This window comes from Cydia strobilella, chromosome 20 (assembly GCF_947568885.1).
Source record: "Cydia strobilella chromosome 20, ilCydStro3.1, whole genome shotgun sequence".
In the NCBI taxonomy this organism is placed as follows: Eukaryota; Metazoa; Arthropoda; class Insecta; order Lepidoptera; family Tortricidae; genus Cydia; species Cydia strobilella.
In genome coordinates this window covers 7230558-7251358 of record NC_086060.1, presented here as the reverse complement: position 1 = coordinate 7251358, position 20801 = coordinate 7230558, and the positions used below count along the sequence as shown (strand labels likewise).

At 37.4% G+C, this 20801-nt stretch overlaps 2 protein-coding genes across 3 annotated transcripts in view; both read right to left on the bottom strand.

Annotated features, from left to right (window-relative positions):
* Positions 1-20801, bottom strand: part of LOC134750524 (BTB/POZ domain-containing protein KCTD9) — a 512667-nt gene that overhangs the window by 279283 nt on the left and 212583 nt on the right. The window lies entirely within an intron of this gene.
* Positions 1-20801, bottom strand: part of LOC134750473 (lateral signaling target protein 2 homolog) — a 45574-nt gene that overhangs the window by 21086 nt on the left and 3687 nt on the right. Inside the window, exon 2 of the mRNA XM_063685637.1 lies at positions 8558-8698. Coding sequence (XP_063541707.1) covers positions 8558-8698 — 141 coding nt within the window. The remainder of the gene's footprint in view (positions 1-8557; positions 8699-20801) is intronic.

Genomic DNA, 20801 nt, shown 5'->3' with positions numbered 1-20801 from the left:
AAACTTTTAGGGAAACTTGCATTCCATGACTGTAGGTACAGTCAGATGCAGAGACAGGGGACCCCCCCTGCATGGACTGATTGTATCCAGGGGGGTCACCTCTCTCTGCATTTGACTGTACATCATGGAATGGAACGAGCAGATTGGTTAAAATATGGTTAACACGAGCTCTAACATTGAAAGCAATGTAAACACTGCATAGACTCGTGTCTTGTCTTGTCGTAAAATCGTTAGAAAATGCCACGACATCAATACTTATTACGCATCATAGTGTTCCTTAACAGGTAGCTGAAAATATATTTTCCGTAACCATGGCGACGTGGTTCAAGAAAAACTTTTCATTTACCCAATTACACCGTAATTTTGAACTTTCCGTTATCGCGTTGCTAATCGAAGTAATCGAACTGAGATACTGTCTATCTATAGACAATCAGCCGCCGTGGGGTGAGGTGAGGTAATACCATTCGGGGCGGGGTGGAGCGTGTCTTCGGTATGAAAATACTATTACTTATTCTATATCTAATGTGGACAGTAGGTAAAAACACGAGCACATTTTAAACAGCATTATAAACAAACTTGTCAAAACAAGTTGTCAAATGGAAAATCCCATAAACTATCCAAATACATTATTACTATTATTAGATCGACAATCAAAACAAAGACTCTCTTTTGCATTTAAAACATTCAAGGATGATGTCACCAGCGCTCGCCCGCACTAATTTCCATAAATGAAGCGAAAATACGCAAAACCGCTTACAGCTCAAGGACTACCGGGTCCACTTAATAATTACATTAATATCTACTTAGCATTAGAGAGGAAATTTACATATTAGTAGCCTCTGGCCGTGACTTCGCCTACGTAAGATATCGTTAAACTCTCCCCATCATGATCAGAGAAAAGTGCACTTAGTTTTTTTCGTACTAAATTGCAACAAATATTGCATTAATGTTTAATGTCCTTTTCTTTATTAATATTTGTAATCCAAATTTAATCGGTGCAAAACGAAATTTGTTCAGCCGTTTTTTGCGCGATGAAGGAAATAACACTCAAGTAGTGACTCAGCATTTAGATTTACAATTTATACCTATACTGCTCAAAAGAAAATAGGGGCCACTAAATGTTTTGTCGTTTGCCAAATTTAAACGTCTGGTTAGATCGTAAACTATCTTTACTGACCTCCAAAAAAATCTTGTGCACGCAGTTTTTTTTTTTTTCATTTTAAAATTAATAAAAAGTCCTTGAAGATCTTACCCGTCAACTTGAATAAAAAAAGTAGAAGTGGTAAGGCTTATTGTAATGTGTAGGAGTAAATCTTTAGTACTTTTCAATATTAATACTAAAAATCCGTGGGCACTAGATTTTTTAGTGGCCGGAAAAGATAGCAAATTCCCAACCTTTCTTAAATTTTACACATCCTGTATTTTTCACAAAACAGCCACGATTTTTTAATAACAGTAAAACAAGGCTTTGGTTGTTATTAATACTTTTAAAAATTTAATAAGTAGTCAATTGTTTCACATATTTCAATAGTTTTCCTGTAATGATCAAAATTCTTAGTGGTCCTTATTTTCTTTTGAGTAGTATATGTTTCAAGTCTATGACATTTATTTATTTTTGAAACGATATTAAAGAGCTTCTCAATCAATAAGAATGGATTATTGTTTTGTCACCTTCCGGCTGACAGACATTTCCGGCGCGTATTACCAATGAGTTTCCCGGAACTTATACTGTACAAAACATCACTTGATATTTATAAGTTGTTCAGTGAATGAAAACAACGCGAGGAAACTCGCATACATCTGCAAAGAAATTCACATATGTGTGTAAAGTTAGGGCCAAAGGATGAAGGTCTGAGGTCACGGGCACTTCGAATGCGTAATTGTTTGGACATATTTTTGACGAAGGGTCTTTACATTTTAATTTAATGATATTCTTGGTTGTTCGGTACAGTCTAGCAAAAAAGAGTAGAAATTAAAAAGTGGCAACACTGTCGTCCCTTTCAAATCAATCTACGAAAAACGGCTCTACCAGAAATGTGTTCAAAAAAATTAGTGGGAAGAAAATATTGACCCTGAGACGACGTTCAGGCTACGTACAGTCGAATTCATAAATATGTATACATTATTCACCTTATTGCAATGGATTAAGGTGAAGAAATGTACACATATTTATGAACTCGACTGTACGAGAGGTAAGTAAGATTTCATTTGGTAAGGTAATTTACTTCGACACACTTGATAAACACCAACATCAGTTCGTACTCGCATAAAAAATGCAATATCTGTATCAAGACGTCACTCCGACCTCCATAACCATTTAAACGAAAATACGCGAACCGCTTATGCTCAAGGATTACGAGATCGCTTGCATCAATTGTTTATTTACATCGGAGGTCGAACGGTTGGTGATGACACGAATGAAACGTGGTATGGACCTAAGTTATGAATATGTTGGATAACATTTCGGTTCTGTCGCAATGTCAAAATAAAAAAATATAAAGTTTTTGAATATCCAACACATCCAAACTTTGGACGCATCCATTACGGTCTGAATTAAATTTAAAAAAGCTGGAAAAGTAAAAAGCACTAGTTCGCGAAAACCAACTTTCCGCACGCTAAACAGCTACGTAAAGTAGCACTTTTTGAGCAACTGTATCAAAATAGTTATTTACGAAACAAGTGCGGAATAGAGGAAATTCGAAACGAGTGGCGATAAATTAAAACAAGACCGCAGGGACTGTTTTAAATCGACACGAGTTGCGAATTGCCTATTCGCACGTGTATCGTACAACGTTTTACAGTACATAATGGCCCTTTAAACTTTCGACATATGCACGAAAAGTACTCTTTACGCACTAGTGCGAGAAAGTAGCACCATATGTACTGTAAAAATATTCTCCATAATGTCAATATCCAGGGAGGAAAATGAGGACTACGTTTGTATCGAGAATCGATCGTCCCCTTTCCTCTTAACATTGGATGTGGAATGTGGATAGTGAGTGCCGCTTCGGTGTTGGAGCGGGAAGTCGTTAGATACGTGCATAGCAATGCTTCGCCTCATACACCAGAGTGGCGTGCAAATCCGCATCGCCATTATTCTCCTCCTTTTCCATTTCACGTAGAAAAATGGAACAGATTGTATTATACATAACGAATTAAAAATGCAAAGTAAGTTAAATGTTATGTGCTAGACAGACGTTGTTTATCATTTTGACATTAATGTCGCCACTCCTATTATCGCTTTAGTGTTTCAAACACGCAACACCCAAGAGGTTGTTGAAACGCCGATGGCGTTACACTATTTTGGAAAAAATCTATGACTACTTGTGCGTTGGACAGTTGATGAAGGTTCAAAATTTCAAATGGTTTCGGCCATATTTTACTGCTGCCCAAGAAATTGGCGCACCGTTTATGCAGAAAAACACCGCGGCCATCCCATCGCCATTCCACCGCGCCATAAGCCATCCGACTCCACTACCCTCTCTACACGCTGGCCCATCGTGTAGAGGAGCCATTAACCGTAGTAAAAGTGTGTCGTATATTTTTGCCCACGTAATACACAAGAAATTAATTAAAATACTTTGAACACTTCATACTTCAAAGATTGCTGGGTCCGTCGAATGAGGAGAGCTTACGACATAATTAGTTAACTGCTTTATTGGTTACCAATCCTTACATAGGTTGTAATTTAATTACATAAAGAACATTTACAATCTATAAATTGTATATACAGATGTCAATCAGAATGAAAAAATCAACAATGATCAACTCTGGTCAACGTGGGACACGAACCCACATCCTTGGATTGCCGGGCATCTGCATATCAAGGTTGTGAACCTTAACATGCAGATGTCGCTGGTGACGTCGTCACAGTTACAATGACTAAATTCGCGTTGATTGACGGATGGTCAGCTGGCGCAATTGGTAACGCATTGGATCGGCAATCCAAGGATGTGGGTTCAAGTCCCACGTTGGCCAGAGTTGATCTGATTGATCATCGTTGATTTTTTCATTGTGATTGACATCTGTATACACAATTTATAGATTGAAATAATGTGGTACGTCCCACAATAAAAAAGGAAAAATATATTAACATTAAAGAACATTTACATTCCTAGGTTTTTTCACTTGCGACAAACCAGTCAATTACTTAAAAACTGGGAGCAAACAAGGTCACGTCCGGGCATAGCAATTAATTAGGTAATCCTTGTGCAATAGGCCCCTGTTATACAATTTACATTTTGCAAGCACCGAACGTTAGGTTTTACCAGGTTTCAGGTTGTGGGAATTGGAATACCATTAGGCCCAAATAAAAAAATCTCGTATAATATTGACTAGAGCTTGATAGTTGGTTAAGTTCAAGTAGCTATATTTAAAAAAGTTTGTTTAAACCAGGGACCGGACAACCCTTTCCGCGATAAAACCCTTTCAATGGGCAACACTTAAACACGGCTAACACATTGAAAGACTTTCCCTTTTGAACTGCAAGCCCATTCATACCCTTACCTTTGACTAACCCTTACCGAAAAGCTAACCAAAAATAAGGCTAGCCCTTAATAAGGGTTACCCTTATCTTTAAGCGCTTTTTATAAAGGTTTCCCTTTGCGTGAAAGAGACAGGATTAGTATATATCTACGGTAGTGTATGAAAAGGAAAGAAAATACGTGCCTAGTCAAAGAACGCCGCCGTCGCCGCCGACGATCGCTCGGATTCGAAGTAATGTGTGCTTTATGAACAAGGTAGACGGCTTAAATTAGCACGCTTATATGCTAAAAGGGAAGCCCTTTATAAGGCTAACCCTTATAAGCAATATGCAAGGTGTTGGTGAGCGGATGATAAGGGTTTTGTAAGGGTATTTGGGCTACCGATTACTCAAATGTGGTAGCTTTATATAAGGGTTTTTAAAAGCAAAACAAAGGGTTTCGTCTGGCAAAGGGTATGGTGAGTTAAGCCTTATGCAATACCCTTATAAAACCCCGATAAGGGATAGCGGGCCGGTCCCTGGTTTAAACCAAACACAAACTTTATAACATTATTTGTGTATGTTATCTAATAATCGGTGTCGGATTGTTGTAAGTTAAATAATAGATTACCTAAATTGAGCATGTTATGAACTTTCTTATGATGTTGTTATAAAATATTTTATTATTGTATAAAATCTACTGCGGATGGTGTACCGAGACAAACCTTACTGGTTTAACGGTACATTTATAATTAAGTTGTATATTATGTGTATAAATAAACCTGAATAAATAAATAAAATAAAAAATCATTATTTTATTTATTTTTATTTTATTTTATTTATTTAGAACACATACAGTCATATATAAAACATATTTTAAAAGTCCATAGTACGCACATAAATCTTACTACTAAAAAGACCTGGAGGTTCATAAAATATATATGTAACAGAAAATTGGTATACAGCAAGCATAAGCCTAAGGAAATACATACAATATAAAGCAATAGTACTTCATTAAACACTATACAATAAAAGTTTGTAATTAAAAGTAATGATTACAGCATTTACAGCGACGGCCAAGAATGGAATATAGAATTCTAAAAAGAGTGGGACCAAAAACCACATATAAATATAGCTATTTTAGTATTTTGAAGACAACAAAACAGAAATAGAACCGTTAAAACCGTTTTCCTTCCATCAATAAGTCAACCATTTTAAAATTAGATACGATCTGATTCATGCGTATTCCAAAATCGATATATTGTTACTTTAATAACCTTGCCAGTCCTTCTGCCCAATCAACGCATGAAACATTTTACGACTTGGTTTATAAAGGAAAAGCTACACCCTAGAACAAGGAAAACAGGACAGTAAAGCAATTTCCATGTAAATTCTATACAAACTATTATATTTTCGTCGCTTTCGACTAAGTACCATTTAGAATCTGTTTTATAATATTTCTTGTCATAGAGAAACTGGTGGTTTCAAAGAATACAATTACTTTAATAACTGTTTTGTGTAAGTGACCCAGTGATGAAAAGCACTTATTGAATGACACATTGTATTGTGAACAGTCATGCTCTATGCTGGTTCATTCATAGATTAATAAAGGAAAAACATGGGTATGAAAAACAACAATGAGCTGTTTACAACAAATTTCAATAAACTGTTTTTAAATTACTTACCATGTGTGTACAGTCAAGTGTAAAAATATGGGTGCATTCATCATACTCAAAAATATGTCTAACTAATGTCTGTCTAAAAATATGTCTGTTGTATGCACCCATATTTTTACACTTATAAATATACATTGACAAAGGAACAAAAATATAACGACTTACGCTCTTGACAATAAAGTTCGTGGTCTCATATTATTATTGTCCCTGACCGGGTCGATATTTTTATTTTTAGCTAAAGAGTATAAAATTAATGCTCATAAAAATAGATGACATTGCTGTTAGTTATCATCACTTGTACATGGCATTGCAATTGTATAGAGTTGCATACAAATTCCCTCCTAACCAGTATTACCAGTAATGTTTTTGCCAAAAAAAAAAATCTAGGTACAAGCTTTTATCGCTATCGTTGACTATACTTTTCTTTCAATAGGCAACTAATACTGATCGAAACAATTCTAACAAACCTTCACAACAGATCAGCTCGATGGTATGGATGGTATGGCATCGAGCTGATCTGTTGTGAAGGTTTGTTAGAATTGTTTCGATCAGTATTAGTTGCCTATTGAAAGAAAAGTATAGTCAACGATAGCGACCCACGTGGGTGACGTGGGTCTAATTTAGCATGCAAGATTTGACCCGAACATACAATACAAACATTGCAAATTAAATAAAAGCTTGTAAAATTATAATATATGTATCTGCGATCTGCAAATCTAGACTGCACTTGAAACAATTCCAAACAGATATTTCTTTATTACAAATCTTGGTAGCAAAGATACTTTTCCGCTCACGTCATAGCCTGATAAGCCATCATGCAAGGTAATCTCTATTGTAAACAATATATTTACGTAGTTCTGTTGAGGTTATTTATATTACTCTTTGTTTTACATACAAAAATATATTTTTTAAACGACAAGCTGCAAATTGCGTACAAATTAGCTTCATGCAGCCAAGAATTCAACCATTCTGGAGCTGACTATCATAACTCAACCGCCTCAGTTAAACGGTAGACTTAAAAAATATGTATTTATGATCAACACATGTATGCATACTAGCTTTCATTCACACGGGATATACTTAAATGGAATAAAATCAAAATCAAATAGAAATCCAATGGAAAATCATCTTTAAACTGATCAAGCACGTTGATGGTATCAAAACACTTTGAGTTTACTATGTTTTTTTAACGTATATGGACCAACAGAAATTACCGATAATACTTAGTCAGCAGCAAAACAATTAGAATAGGTAGGTATCCTTTAGAACGCAACTCAGTATTATGACTCATAAAACGTAAGTTACTCATTCAATAGCATAATAGCTGTAATCATGGCATTTTGCACTCTTTAGATATGTTTCAAGGAATCTTATACACACATATTTAGTTTTATCCAAGACCGCAGTAAGAAAAACAAGCATATCTTTGTCTTTGGTGTCTTTGGTGTGGTCCCTTACTTCTGTATCATAATCATACCTATGAACAGAATTAGTTTTTGGGCTGTCCCCTTTAATGAGTAGGAACAAGATTTTACAAGTGATGGGTCGCAAACGAAACGACCTAATGGGCATATTGGATTAAGCGTAAATTTAAACTCTAGTTTCTGTTTATTTCTAGTCGTTAAACTATTAGTTATCCATCTCTGGTAAACACTTAAACAGCACAACTGTTATACGTTTTTCTTCATACCCTTTGTTAAAGCAAGGTTAAACGAGTGCAAGAGGAATAAACACTTCCTCTTGCGCATTTGCATGATACGCACAACGCCGCTGCAAGGTTTAAGCCTTCATTCGTTTCCACTTAGGATAATCTGGCTTCCGACGTCGGAAAGGGACCTGATATAAACTAGCCTCAGTCAAAGCACCTGTATCAGCCAAGTGAAGTAGTAGCCAAGGTAAAATGATTTTACGGTTTTACTCATGAATGTTTGTCATCACGCGCAACAAGCATATTAAGCGAGCCTGTTATTATTACGAGTAAAATGTTACGTGCAGTAAGTGCCCCAACTTAAGTACCCACGTTGCCTGCCTAGCTGTATTGAAAAGTGTATACTTGTCAGCCGCTGTACAACGCAAAATAAGTAAAGAGAACAAAATTGGGTGCGAGAATGCATGTCGAATGATCAAAGCCGTGCCTTCTAGGACAGACGGTCCACCAATTTGGTCTCAACTCTCAAAAGCCGCTGAGCTTTCAAACCTCGCCAAAAACCGGGAGAAACTTGCGGAGTTGACTAGCTTCATTAGTTGGAGAGACGCAGAACCAGAAGTCCCCAATCTTTTCATTTCGAGGGCCACGGTCAAGCCTATGACTCTACTGCTTATATTTTGCAGGCTGGATTGTAGTGCCTTTATTAGCTCTCTCGCTATTTTTCCGTGGGCGCTTACATCGGATCCTGTACGGATAAGGAGTCAATCTTACCTGAGCATGTCTCAGCTGGTTGACGAGTGTGGAGCACCTCTCCGGATCCTTCCGGCCGTCGAACGAGTCCAGTTCCGCGGCGACCATGTTGAGGGCATCGTCGGCGAAGAAGAACTGTGCGAGCAGCGACCGGTCGTCCCTCTGGAAAAGGATTATACGTTAGAACAGGAACAAGACAGCATTTTTTGGTTCTTGGTTCACCTTTTCACATAAAATTTGGGATGATAAATCCGAGGCTCTTGGTTCAACTTTGCATGACCACCGTGGTCACCGTTCTCAAAGATTTTATCCGACTGTCTCAGAAGGTCATATGTTCAGGGCATACATAACTATTTATAGTCTACGTTGCTTGCCGGATTACAGCATGAGTTTTATAACTCACTCAACTATATTTAGTGACTGACAAATGAAAGGCACCGTTTTATTTTAGAATGATAAATAAGAGTAAATACAGAGATGTTTCTATAAGCAGCCAAAGAGTATTTTCAAGTTAAACTACGCAAGTTACCTAAGAAACTTCGATAAAACTTCATACATGCCGAGTAAACCGTAGTCTGGGAAATTGACCCTACAGCTTTCTGTTGAAACAGGAGCGGAATGATAACACAATACAATTCTTTTTTTTTTCAAGACTGCTGACAATAAACTATTGAAATACCCCAAGGTCCTATTGTTAAAATAATATAATTAGCTCCCAAATTGTCCTACAGAATATAAACAGGTGGAAACTGGAAAGGTTCTAATAGTAAAGACATGAAACCAGCCGACTGTGAAGACCTTGATCGCCATTCACTAGATGCCTTTGATGACTCACACGCCATAACTTTGGACATGTTTTGGTGCAGTCTATATCGGGGCAGTATGATAACAAAAATAAAAATATGTAAGCTATCACATAAGATACAATGTGATATGCAATAAAGATTACGAGTGTGGTTATTTTGGTTAACGACCTAATGCTAACTATAGAAAATTAGCTAAAATCTGCTATATTTGTATGGAGTCTATATTGTGGCATTCCATCAGTGTGTATTAGCTTAGGTACGTGATCTGTTCTTGGATACTACTTAAGCTTAGTGGGATTCTTGCCTCAAGAGATTGATTCTCACCTGATGGTCTCATCGGAAGATCAGCGCTGGAAGTCGATGCATGCAAGCATGCTGAGATGGGGCCATTTCGTGACACTTTATTTTCATGTTCTTTTAACGTATGTCTATTGTCTGTGTGTGTTTACGAATAAAGTATATTCTATTCTATTCTATTCTATTCTAAGAGCAGAATAAGGTAAACTTTGCATAAGGAAAATGAATATTCATGAACAAAATGCGGGGATACAGGGATTCTGTAGGTAGTGAACGTACCGTAAGGTATTATAAGGGCGTTGAGTTTTCCTTATAGGCAATCTAAGCGAACCAGGCAACCTTTGTTCGCTTTTCTGTATGTTTAGGTTTAGCGTTTCCGTGGCATTTGTGCATACATATGTTATCGAACACGTGTTTACAAATAAAATCAAATAAATCCAATAGACCTAAACATACCAGACCTATACAAAACTACCAGAGTCAGGCAGGATGGTACCTAATGGCTTATTTTCGTAGTCACCGGAAGGGACTCGATAGTCACAATGTTCGATCGATCCAGTCTGTTTGATAACTGGGTTCAGCGATGAATAGGTCATTTAAAACATTGTGCATTATCTAATCGATGCTAAATAACTTTCACTTGTATAACGCGATGTACAGTATGCGGCTGCAAACGTGAGAATATGTTCACTTAAATTTCAACGCTTAATTATACATTATTCATGAAAACCGCATTATTGGAATGACCAAAGCTTTACCTAACATAGGTACTCTTTTAACTTTTCAATTTAAACCAATAAATTAAACGGAAAGGACGGGAAGGGCTAACAACTAGGTACAGTCAAGGGCATAAATATATATACATTTCTAAAGTTTCAAAAATATGTGTACGCTCTTACACCTTAGACAATTAAGTCGTGTTCACATATTTTTGAGCCATTTACCTGTATCGATATTTATGCCTTCGACTGTACCACAAAAATGCATGTTTGATTAATTAAATGCCATAAAACTAGCATTTAAAGAGTTACCCAGGCGACCCATTAATAGTATTTGTTATACTCTTTTATTATTTGTTATACTGACGCAGGCGCACGCTGCGCAGAGCAAATTTCTGTATTTTAGTAACTTTAATTCAAACTGTAAACCTAGTAATAAATTTTGGAAAGTATTGCTGGGTTTCTTATTATCCGCCTGGACATTAGTGGATTAGTATTAAAAAAAGTTAATTCACCCACGCACACTTGTTAGTTTAGTCAACACCTACCAACACCATGTTAATGTCAGTGGTGTGCTCACATGTCCGCCATGTTAGCGAACTTTTACCAACAACATCAGATCAGCCACTTGCGGACACACCAGCGAAAGCAACGGAGTTGACAGCAGTCGTCGAAGTCGACCGTGGAGTTGTTAATGTTTATTGACAATTGACGACTGGTCTGGCCTAGTGGGTAGTGACCCTGCCTGTGAAGCCGATGGTCCTGGGTTCGAAACCCGTTAAGGGCATTTATTTGTATGAGCACAGATATTTGTTCCTGAGTCTTGGGTGTTTTCTATGTATGTATGTATTTGTATATTATATATATATCGTTATCTGAGTACCCACAACACAAGCCTTCTTGAGCATGTGGGACTTAGTCAATCTGTGTGTAATGTCGTATAATATTTATTTATTTAATTAGTTCGTAAACCAGGTCCACGCACGTGGTCAGTATGTTATCATGCATGTTATACCTGAGTTTAAGTACCTATACATATGTTTAGTAAAATCCTAAACGCAGATAAAGGCGTGTCCAGGAAGTCAACATTACTGCGTAATAGTTACGTAGCTTACAGATAATGACATGCATAATAATGCACATGCATAGTACTAACAGCACCACTCATAACTGAACATTAGTGTCCGACCGAAATTTCGGTTTTGGCAAAAAAATCCAGTTTCGGTCAGACATTACTGAACATAGGTGGACCTTAATCCCCTTCTTCATAAAACTTTAGAACTCTCAATTAGTAAATTCTTGTTTCATCCCTTTCTTAAAAATACATGTCAAAATGACGGATTAAGACAAACGATTAATATATAATTTGTATTTGTATTTATTTATTTGCATAATCATGTACATTACATTACACAGGTGGTATTGCAAAGTAAGAGGCACTGTACCCTGGTAGGGCATAGCAAATGTCTTACACATAATTGATCAAAACATTCATAATTGAGGATTGTAGCGCGTTTTATGAATAACGCCATAAGTCACACGAACGCGCCGCCAAAAACCCGCACCCAAAATTGTTGTAAGAAAAGTAGTAAGATTTTGATTGTATGGCGGCGGCTAACGCTGCGTCTTACGTAAGCGAACAACTCGCGAACGCGAAGCGAAGCGGCGCGGCGCGGAGGGCCCACGCCATTCGCGTTCGCAACGAGATCGCCCACTTAGGACACTTCTATAGGTATCAAAAGGATTGATTCACCCCGCGCCGCATCACTTCGCTTCGCGTTCGCGTGTTGTTCGCCTACGTATTACGCTGCGCAAGGTTGCTCGCTCAGAATAATGACTAAAGCAAAGAAGCCGGACAAAAATAAAAGCTTGGTAAAAGATATCGTATTCACAACACGTTATTACTTTTTGTCTATGAGTGAGTGAGACAACAATCCGCAAGTTCTTTCGTTTTTTTCAGTATTGTCATAAGATAAACTGAGGGAAATGTCAAATGGTCCTATGTGGTTCTATAATATAATCCAGCCAAATAAAATATATGTTCGTTATTTCACAGGTAGGTGTCAACTGTAACAACTTGACATAGTCGTATTATTTTAGTTGAAATATTTCGGGATGTTTCAGCGGTCATCTTGGTTTATTTTAATTATATTTTTGCTATTCCTGAAAGATTGTTGGAAAACGTGCTGAGTTTTTATTTGTAATGGTTTGAAGTTCCCTTTGTGATAATGTCTTGTGTGATCGAGGGCTGTAAATCGAATACAGGAAGAAAAGAAAATACGCACGAACCGATAACCTTTAATCGGTGAGTTTTGTTCAATTTTGAAGAAATTTATTTATAGGACCTGACCCTAAACATAGAAATCGACATGTTGTTTATGTAATTATTACTTGCATTCAAGTCTATATAGATTTTTGCATATATTTTCGAACTTTTCTGCTAAGTATGAAAGGTTATATTTTTGGCATAGTGATGTATCGACCTCAGATCAATAACCTATCGACATTTACAGCTTTCTTATAGTTTGGCCCAGGACTGTCTCATTTTAATTGATGAGTACAGTCAAGGGCATAAATATATATACATTCCCAGTCTCAAAAATATGTGTACGCTCAGACAATAAAATCGTGTTCACATATTTTTAAGCCATTTGTCTGGATCGATATTTTTGCCTTCGACTGTACCTATAGTTTTCTTTGTTCTTACTTACTGACAGATTGTGTTTGCCAGACTATAGTTTAATACTAAAAACCGGTCAAGTGCGGGTCGGACGCGCGCACCAAGGGGACCGTACTTTTTAGTATTTGTTGTTATAGCGGCAACAGAAATACATCATCTGTGAAAATTTCAACTGTCTAGCTATCACGGTTCATGAGATACAGCCTGGTGACAGACAGACGGACAGCGAAGTATTAGTAATAGGGTCCCGTTTTTACCCCTTGGGTACGGAACCCTAATAAAAAAGACATTAATGATCATTGATGAATGTTCCTTTTATTAATATTGTTGGTCACAAAACTCAACTTTTTATTTCAGATTTCCAAAGGACGAGGAATAGGGGATATTACTGCAATGTTCTGCCACCAGAGTGCAGCACTAGCTTTTTTAGTGCACCGTAGAGTAACTTATTCATACTGTACCTTTAACAGGTTTTTGACAAGTTTTCAGGGGACCTACCGGAAAACTCGAATCCGAAATTTCGTTATCTAGCTGCCTCTTTATCGCTCGAATACGCAAGAGTGACAGAGATGTTAAATAACGAAAGTTCGATTTTCTTGTTTCGCGATAGACCCTCAGATTGTGATAATGGCGCCACCTACGCCGAGTTTCGCGTAATATTCCCTATTATTAAATAATAAAAAAATATTACACGAACGTTTTTTTTTATTATTTCCTATTTGGTACAGTCAGCTGCAGAGAAAAGGTACCCCACGTCCATACTAATTTACAGAACTTTGTATGCAGGGGGGTGCCTTTTCTCTGCAGCTGACTGTACATGACTAGAAACTATACTTAGTCTTTTAGCATTAGAAAAAACGGTAAACCATTTCCACGTGTCTTTTTATTGACAAGTTTTTTTATAAATATAACAATATTTTACTTATGAAAGCAAAAGTATGTAAATGATCGTATATTATATTTGTTGTGACTTATTTTCCAAGTGTTTTTCGATAAAACGACACGTTAAGATCGCTCGCCTTCTTTCTAATGATAAAAAAACGAGAGGTATAGTTAGACGGTTCTGAGTTGTAGACTGCAAATGAGATAAAAGCTATATTAGGTACATGCATTAATCCTCATATCAGGCGGCTCTTTGATTCCAAGGATTGCATAATTTTTATACTTTTTAACGATTTTTAGAATATGAAAATTATAAAAAGTGTAAAAGTTATGCAATCCTTGTATTCCACGCATTTCATTTCATTTCATTTCAACGAGCCGCCTCGCCTGCTACAGATTTCTTGAAATTGCCGCGTTTTTTCAGGTTCAACTTTCATTAGCCAGACTATTATCAATTTGCCAATTTCGTGATTATTATTTTACACGGCACATAAACTTATGCATAATTTATCGATATAAAAAGTCGACACAGTTACATCCCTAGCAAATTATCAAACTTATGACACCGTACGTAAATGAGAAATAACAAGCATATATGCATCTCTTTTCGGCACATTATCTAATTCGTAAGGAAGTAAAGTACGGGTATACATATTTGCGAAGTATTTTTGCCCGACTTCTATGCTTTAGTCATTATTCTGAGGTTGCTCGTGTGATTCATAAGTCATTGTCAGTTGACAGTGTGGGTGCTCCCCTAAAAGCAATAATCCGGTTGTTTTTTATTAAATGTCATAACGGGTAAACTCCCGCATTTTTCTATAATAGGTATTTTATGCAATCTATAATCATTTCATTAATTAAAAACATGTTACTATTCGTATTACAAACACAAAAATGAATGACATACCAACTGCTTTGAATGAACACGACCAGACCCATCAAACTGACAATAGACATGTATATTATATCATAATTACGACAACAAGAAAATTATCGGTTAAATCATTGACGGTATCAGTCGTATAATAACAATAAAAAATCACTGATCGTTGTGTTATTATACATGTTTCTCCCCTATAGAATACTAGACAAGACAATGGCTATTGAATCTCAAAGGGAAGTGGATTTCTCTAGAGTCAAAACGATATGGGTAGCTATATTTGTCTTTGTACGTAGCCAAGTTTCATGATGTTTCACATTTCAAGTTATTAGAGAAAAATCTTGGAGAATCGAATTGCAGTAATTTGAGCACAGAATAACTAATAGTTTATCCGGAGATTGTATGTCTGATTCTCACGGAAGTAGGTATGCCACAGAAGTACTTATTCCTTTGAAAATATGTCGGTCAATATAGTCCGGAATTTAAAAAAGTTATTCCTGCTTCCTTGTTCTTCCGTTTATTCAGACATCCGTAAACAGAACAATATCTATTAGATTTAGGTTTCGAAGGCATTATGTATTTTTAATTTTGCACGAGTCGAGCGGCAGCTCATTGCCATACGCCTGCCCGGGAGGCGCGCCGGCCAAATGTACCTAAACTGCAGTGACACCCCCCTGATTTGAGTACAGGTGTACCTCGAGTGAGTCCATTGAACCAGTTAGATTAAGCGGAGGTAAGGCTCAAAATGTATATGAATCCTGAGTCTGAGACCTTGGGAAGGTGACAAAAACAATTATTCGCCACCATAAACAAAGCAGTAGGTACCTATTACTACGCGTAAACATGAGTAGTGCAAAATGTAGCCGGCGCATGCAGTTTTGACAGATGAAACAAAACCTCAATGTGGTTGGGTGTAACAAAAACCTCGTTATTCGATAATTCGGCCAATGGATTGTCTACCTACATTTGGAATTACCTATATCATTAGTTGAATGACCGATTACCGTAGATTAGGCAAATCGAAAACAAGATGGAAAGACGTAGTGCTAAAAGATATGATTGGGTGCAAAGTGTCCGAGGACGACGTCGAGGATAGGGCTAAGTGGAAGCGAAAGATTCGGAAAGCTGACCCCATGGGATATACTTAGCTTGGAAGAGAGAGAGAGAGAGATTAGTTGAATGACCGATTCTCGTGGTTTTCTGTTTTAATTCTTTTAATATTCGAATGGATTAGACCACAGTAGGTATAATTTTTGTCCTTAAATTCGTAATAACTTTGCAACGTGTCGAAATCACCTATGTGAACTTAAATTTTATGGTTTTTGTAGCCGTTTATTCCAGCCAAGTAGATTTTATCGCCGTATCTAGAGCCTAATATCAACATACTAAATAGACAAAACTTCACTCACACGCCATTGTGACATAATGTTGAGAAGATTTAGTCGTGTGAAAGTCATTTATTAAAAAAATAGCTACGGAACATAGCACTTATTGCGGTAGGACTTTTGATGTTTCAAAATACCGTTAGGCTTAGAACGCACTGCGATTAATTTTTTGCGGTTTCAGTCTAATTTCTTGCGGTTTCAGTCTTGCAAGTGCGTGCGCGTCTGAAGCATGCCGTACGGTACACTTGTTGCGGTTATGAAACTTATGAAACCGCAAGAAATTAATCGCAGTGCGTTCTAAGCCGCTACAGTGCACTTATTGCTTATTGTATCCTGGGGAACACCAACACTAAAGTCTTTAAGTAAAAAGCCGTAAAAGTCACAATTTCAATGAATTTCAGAAAAGATTTAGGTACTTATTTTTGTCATATTTGGAAGTTCTAATAACACTTTTTTTGCTCGTCTTGTGTATGGATCATTAATAGATCGCGTTAGGTTAGGTTATATGAGGCTTTTCATTTTGCTGTCTTCGAGGTGTACTCTACAATAATATAATTATATATCAAAGGGTTAGTAATTTGCTTATTTAAAACCCCCGTGACTGCAGTACTACTAAACTAACATTAATTACGTGCTACCCAGCTAACGTTCCAAAAGGCCAGAGCACACCGGCCTGAAGGGGACCATTACCAGTCCGCCGGACGATATCGGCCTGCCAGTTGTTAGGAACTGTAAATTTTTTGTTCTAACTGACAGGCTGATATCGTCCGGCGGACTGATAATCAGTGGGAACCTTTAAAGGATGAATGACTAGGATCTTTACATAGGTTTTGTTTATTAGCCAAAGTTTCCCACTGCTGGGCAAATGCCTCTCCTCTTGATCTCCACGACTCATGTTGATGTGATTTTTCCGGCCAAAAAAACGCACACACATAGGTATCTCAAAAATCCGACGTCTAAGAACAATTTATCTAAACTTAACAAAGGTTTTGAATGTTTTTATCTAATCTTTTGACGTGCGGCAGCCGTTGAGGTAAAATTACAATGTTATCAATGAGAAATGAAATGGACGTGGGGCGATAATTGGTTGAAGACATTTTGGTTGTTAGGTCCCAATCCCAACGTCAGTGACATTGCAAGAGTGTTCAAAGTAACCTAACTATAAACCGTTAGGTTAATTAAGTACCATATACCTGATTCGTTTCTACCATGATGTCATTAAATACCAATAAGGTAGTTTACCTAGATAAGGTATGTACGGTCGAGGAATTTGATTTTCATACCACTTCGTACCTTGTCGCAGTGACAATCAATATGAAAGCCGCTATAGGGATCTTGTCACTGTTACTATGACAAGGTACGAAATGGTACATAAATCAAAATCCTTGACTGTACCTATATATGTAAATAAAAACGTGGCTATTGGAGCTTTATATAAACATTAAACTGTATGAAATGACATCCCTACTAAAATTTAAAATGCGAAAGTAACTGTATGTCTGTTACCTTCACGCTCAAACTGCTAAATCGATATACATCAGATGAATTTTGGTATGGAGAAAGTTTGAGGCCCGGGGAATGGCATAGGATACATACACACACACATACATACATATAATCACGCCTATTTCCCGAAAGGGGTAGGCAGAGACCACGGATTTCCACTTGCTACGATCCCGACATACCTCTTTCGCTTCTTTGACTTTCATAATTTTCTCATACACGCGCGCCGGTTTAGGGTGATCTTGACCTGACCTTTCTTCAGGATTTCTAGATCTGATCAGCATAGGCATAAGAATAGTTTTTATTAATCATCATCATTCCATACAGATGATGTCGCGGGCAGAAACTAGGGTAAAATATGAAGCTACGGTGAACTTAGGAAACTTAGATTTACGTGTGGACTTTTATGGGTCATATATAGATTTAAGTTCAAATTTGTCTCCACAAACTCCAAGAATGCAGAACATTAGTAATAAAACAAATATAAACATGAATAAAATATTTTTAAAGCCCTAAACTAAGTCTGACTTAAGTTTCCTCTAAGAACTGTTTAATTTTTCACTTGTAATACGTTTTTTAGGCGGTCAACACACTGACGCAATTCATAGATGCGGGGACGGTGTGATAACCGCCTTATACTATCAAGTTTAAGGCAAATACTTTGTAAGCAATGGAATTAACATGCCCTGGCAACATTTGCAAAACATTTGGCATGACAGCCGAGTTTCGCTATTGGGAAAGCGACAAAAAAAGTGAAAGCTGCGAGCGAGATGGCGAGATGGTACCGGTGTCACGTCAGAGTAGGATGGTTGCGTCCGAAGTGGAGTTTTGATTGTCAAAGGATATTAAATCGAATGAATCATCAATTATGGAAAGTAAACATGATTGGGTAATAAGCCGTAATACCCTAAAGGAAACAAAAATAAACAGGCACTACTTGTGAAAAAGTACGAGTATTACCTGAAAACGAATAGTTCTCCTTTTTTGAAGCCCGTAAAAAATGTCACGTAACAACGAAAAGTCACTAATTGCAAAATAATAGCTAAACAAAAATCAACCTTTGTTTTATTACTAGTACGGTTCAATATTGCACTGATCTTGTGGTAGTAATTAGTGAGTTTTGGTTGTCACATGACGATATATCCGAGAAATATGAATCAATCGATTTAAATCTAATTTATCCAAAACGTATAAATAGTTTAGGCAGTACGATATGCTAAAACCATAAACTTTATTTATTTTGACTTTGCCTACAGGTAAAAAAATACCACACACGGACAAATCTAACGATATCTTCCACATCAAAATCTATCAACAGTTTATGCTCTATTACAGTCGCCATCAGAAATATCGAAGCAGCCAAAGCGTTCACAAATATCTGAACAAAGTCACTATTCACAACAATCACAACCCTGGGAACAAATCAAATTATTTTATTAAATATTTTGATTTGTGTTTTCGAAGTAGTCACTACTATATATATAAATTATAAACTGAAATATATGTCATATTTTAAAGAAAAAGTGACGAAGCCCTCCAGTGGTGAAGGCCGGATTCGAACCGGCGTCTAGTAATTCGGGCTAACGCCTTGAAGCCCTGGGCCACCCCGCCACGACGGAACCCGTCCCAATTTCTCGACTATATGCCATCTTACTAAGACTAGGCGTCTTTGACCAACTCTAAGGGACCAACCTTACGGAATCACGATATAGCGAGAAAGACTAGTGCTGTCATCTGTATACAACCCTGGGAACAAATCAAAATATTTAATTACATATTTTGATTTGTGTTTTGTGTGTTTGTGTCTTCACCACTGGAGGGCTTCGTCACTTTTTCTTTCATATATGACATCTATTACAGTTTAAAGCCTCTATTATCAAAACGTTAAAGTGCTCACTTGAGTACTTTGTCCGCTCCGATATATCGTAGGTACGTGTCAAGAAAACTACACAACAAAATTAACCATCCTCAATAATCTGGTAACAAGGGTACAGAAAAAGAAGCGTTAAGGCTGGCGTCCACTAGACTCGCCGAGGCAAATCGCCTCCTATATTTTCTAATGCAACTGCGTCCATTGACGAAGAGCCGCGGCGCGCCCGTCAATGGACGCAGTTGCATTAGAAAATATAGGAGGCGAATTATTGCGATTCGATTCGATTCGCCTCGGCGAGTCTAGTGGACGCCAGCCTTTAGTTGTTAACTCAACCCAACCTACCCTACTCAACCTACTAAAGTTGTCAACATATTTATATCATCCACTTCAACATAACTAACATTGACGTAATAAAATTTGCTTATATCAACACTCAAGTCAAGTAAATATGGTAGGGCAAACCTTGGCTTATCGGTGATACTTGGTAATTCGGTGATACTTGGTAATTCGGTGATACTGCGTTATTATCTTACGCTAAGCTCATACTGGTGAAATGTAAGCAATTAAATCGCTGCCAACCCGATTGCAAGCATCAAAACTGATAGCTGCCATCGATCTTATAGCTTGTATTTCCTCATGGTAAGAGCTGTGTAAGACAATAACGTAGTATCACCGAATTACCAAGTATTACCGAAAAGCCAAGGTTTGCCCACCTATTACCTGTTAAATAATCATTATCATAACACAATCTCATAATAATTGTAGATTACATAACCGCAAACAATACATTATACCATAAACACACACACTGGCTGGTTCGGACACATATCCAGGCGAGAAGATGACTATGTAGTCAAAAAGGTCCTGAACATACCAAACCGACCCAGAGGACGAGGTAGACCCCCCGCTACTTGGTGGACCAAAATACAAAAAGAGATGAACCAGGACAGCCTAACTACGCAGACAACCCAGAACAGAGCTCTCTGGCGCAAACGTACAAGGAGACCCGACCCCAGATGAGCTGGGAAGAGGGTTGGCCAAAGAAGAAGATAAACAACAGAAATCGGGACGAGACGAAAAATACAAAACTAATTATAACGAGTCCAACAAAGTGATTAGTTGGTAAGTAAACAATTGGTGGTACAAGATAAGGGGAGACGCGGAAGCGGTAGCGATAAGTGGACAAAGAATGTCAAGTGTCATTTAAGGCGCATTCAAGGCTCTGTTGTATACCCATAGA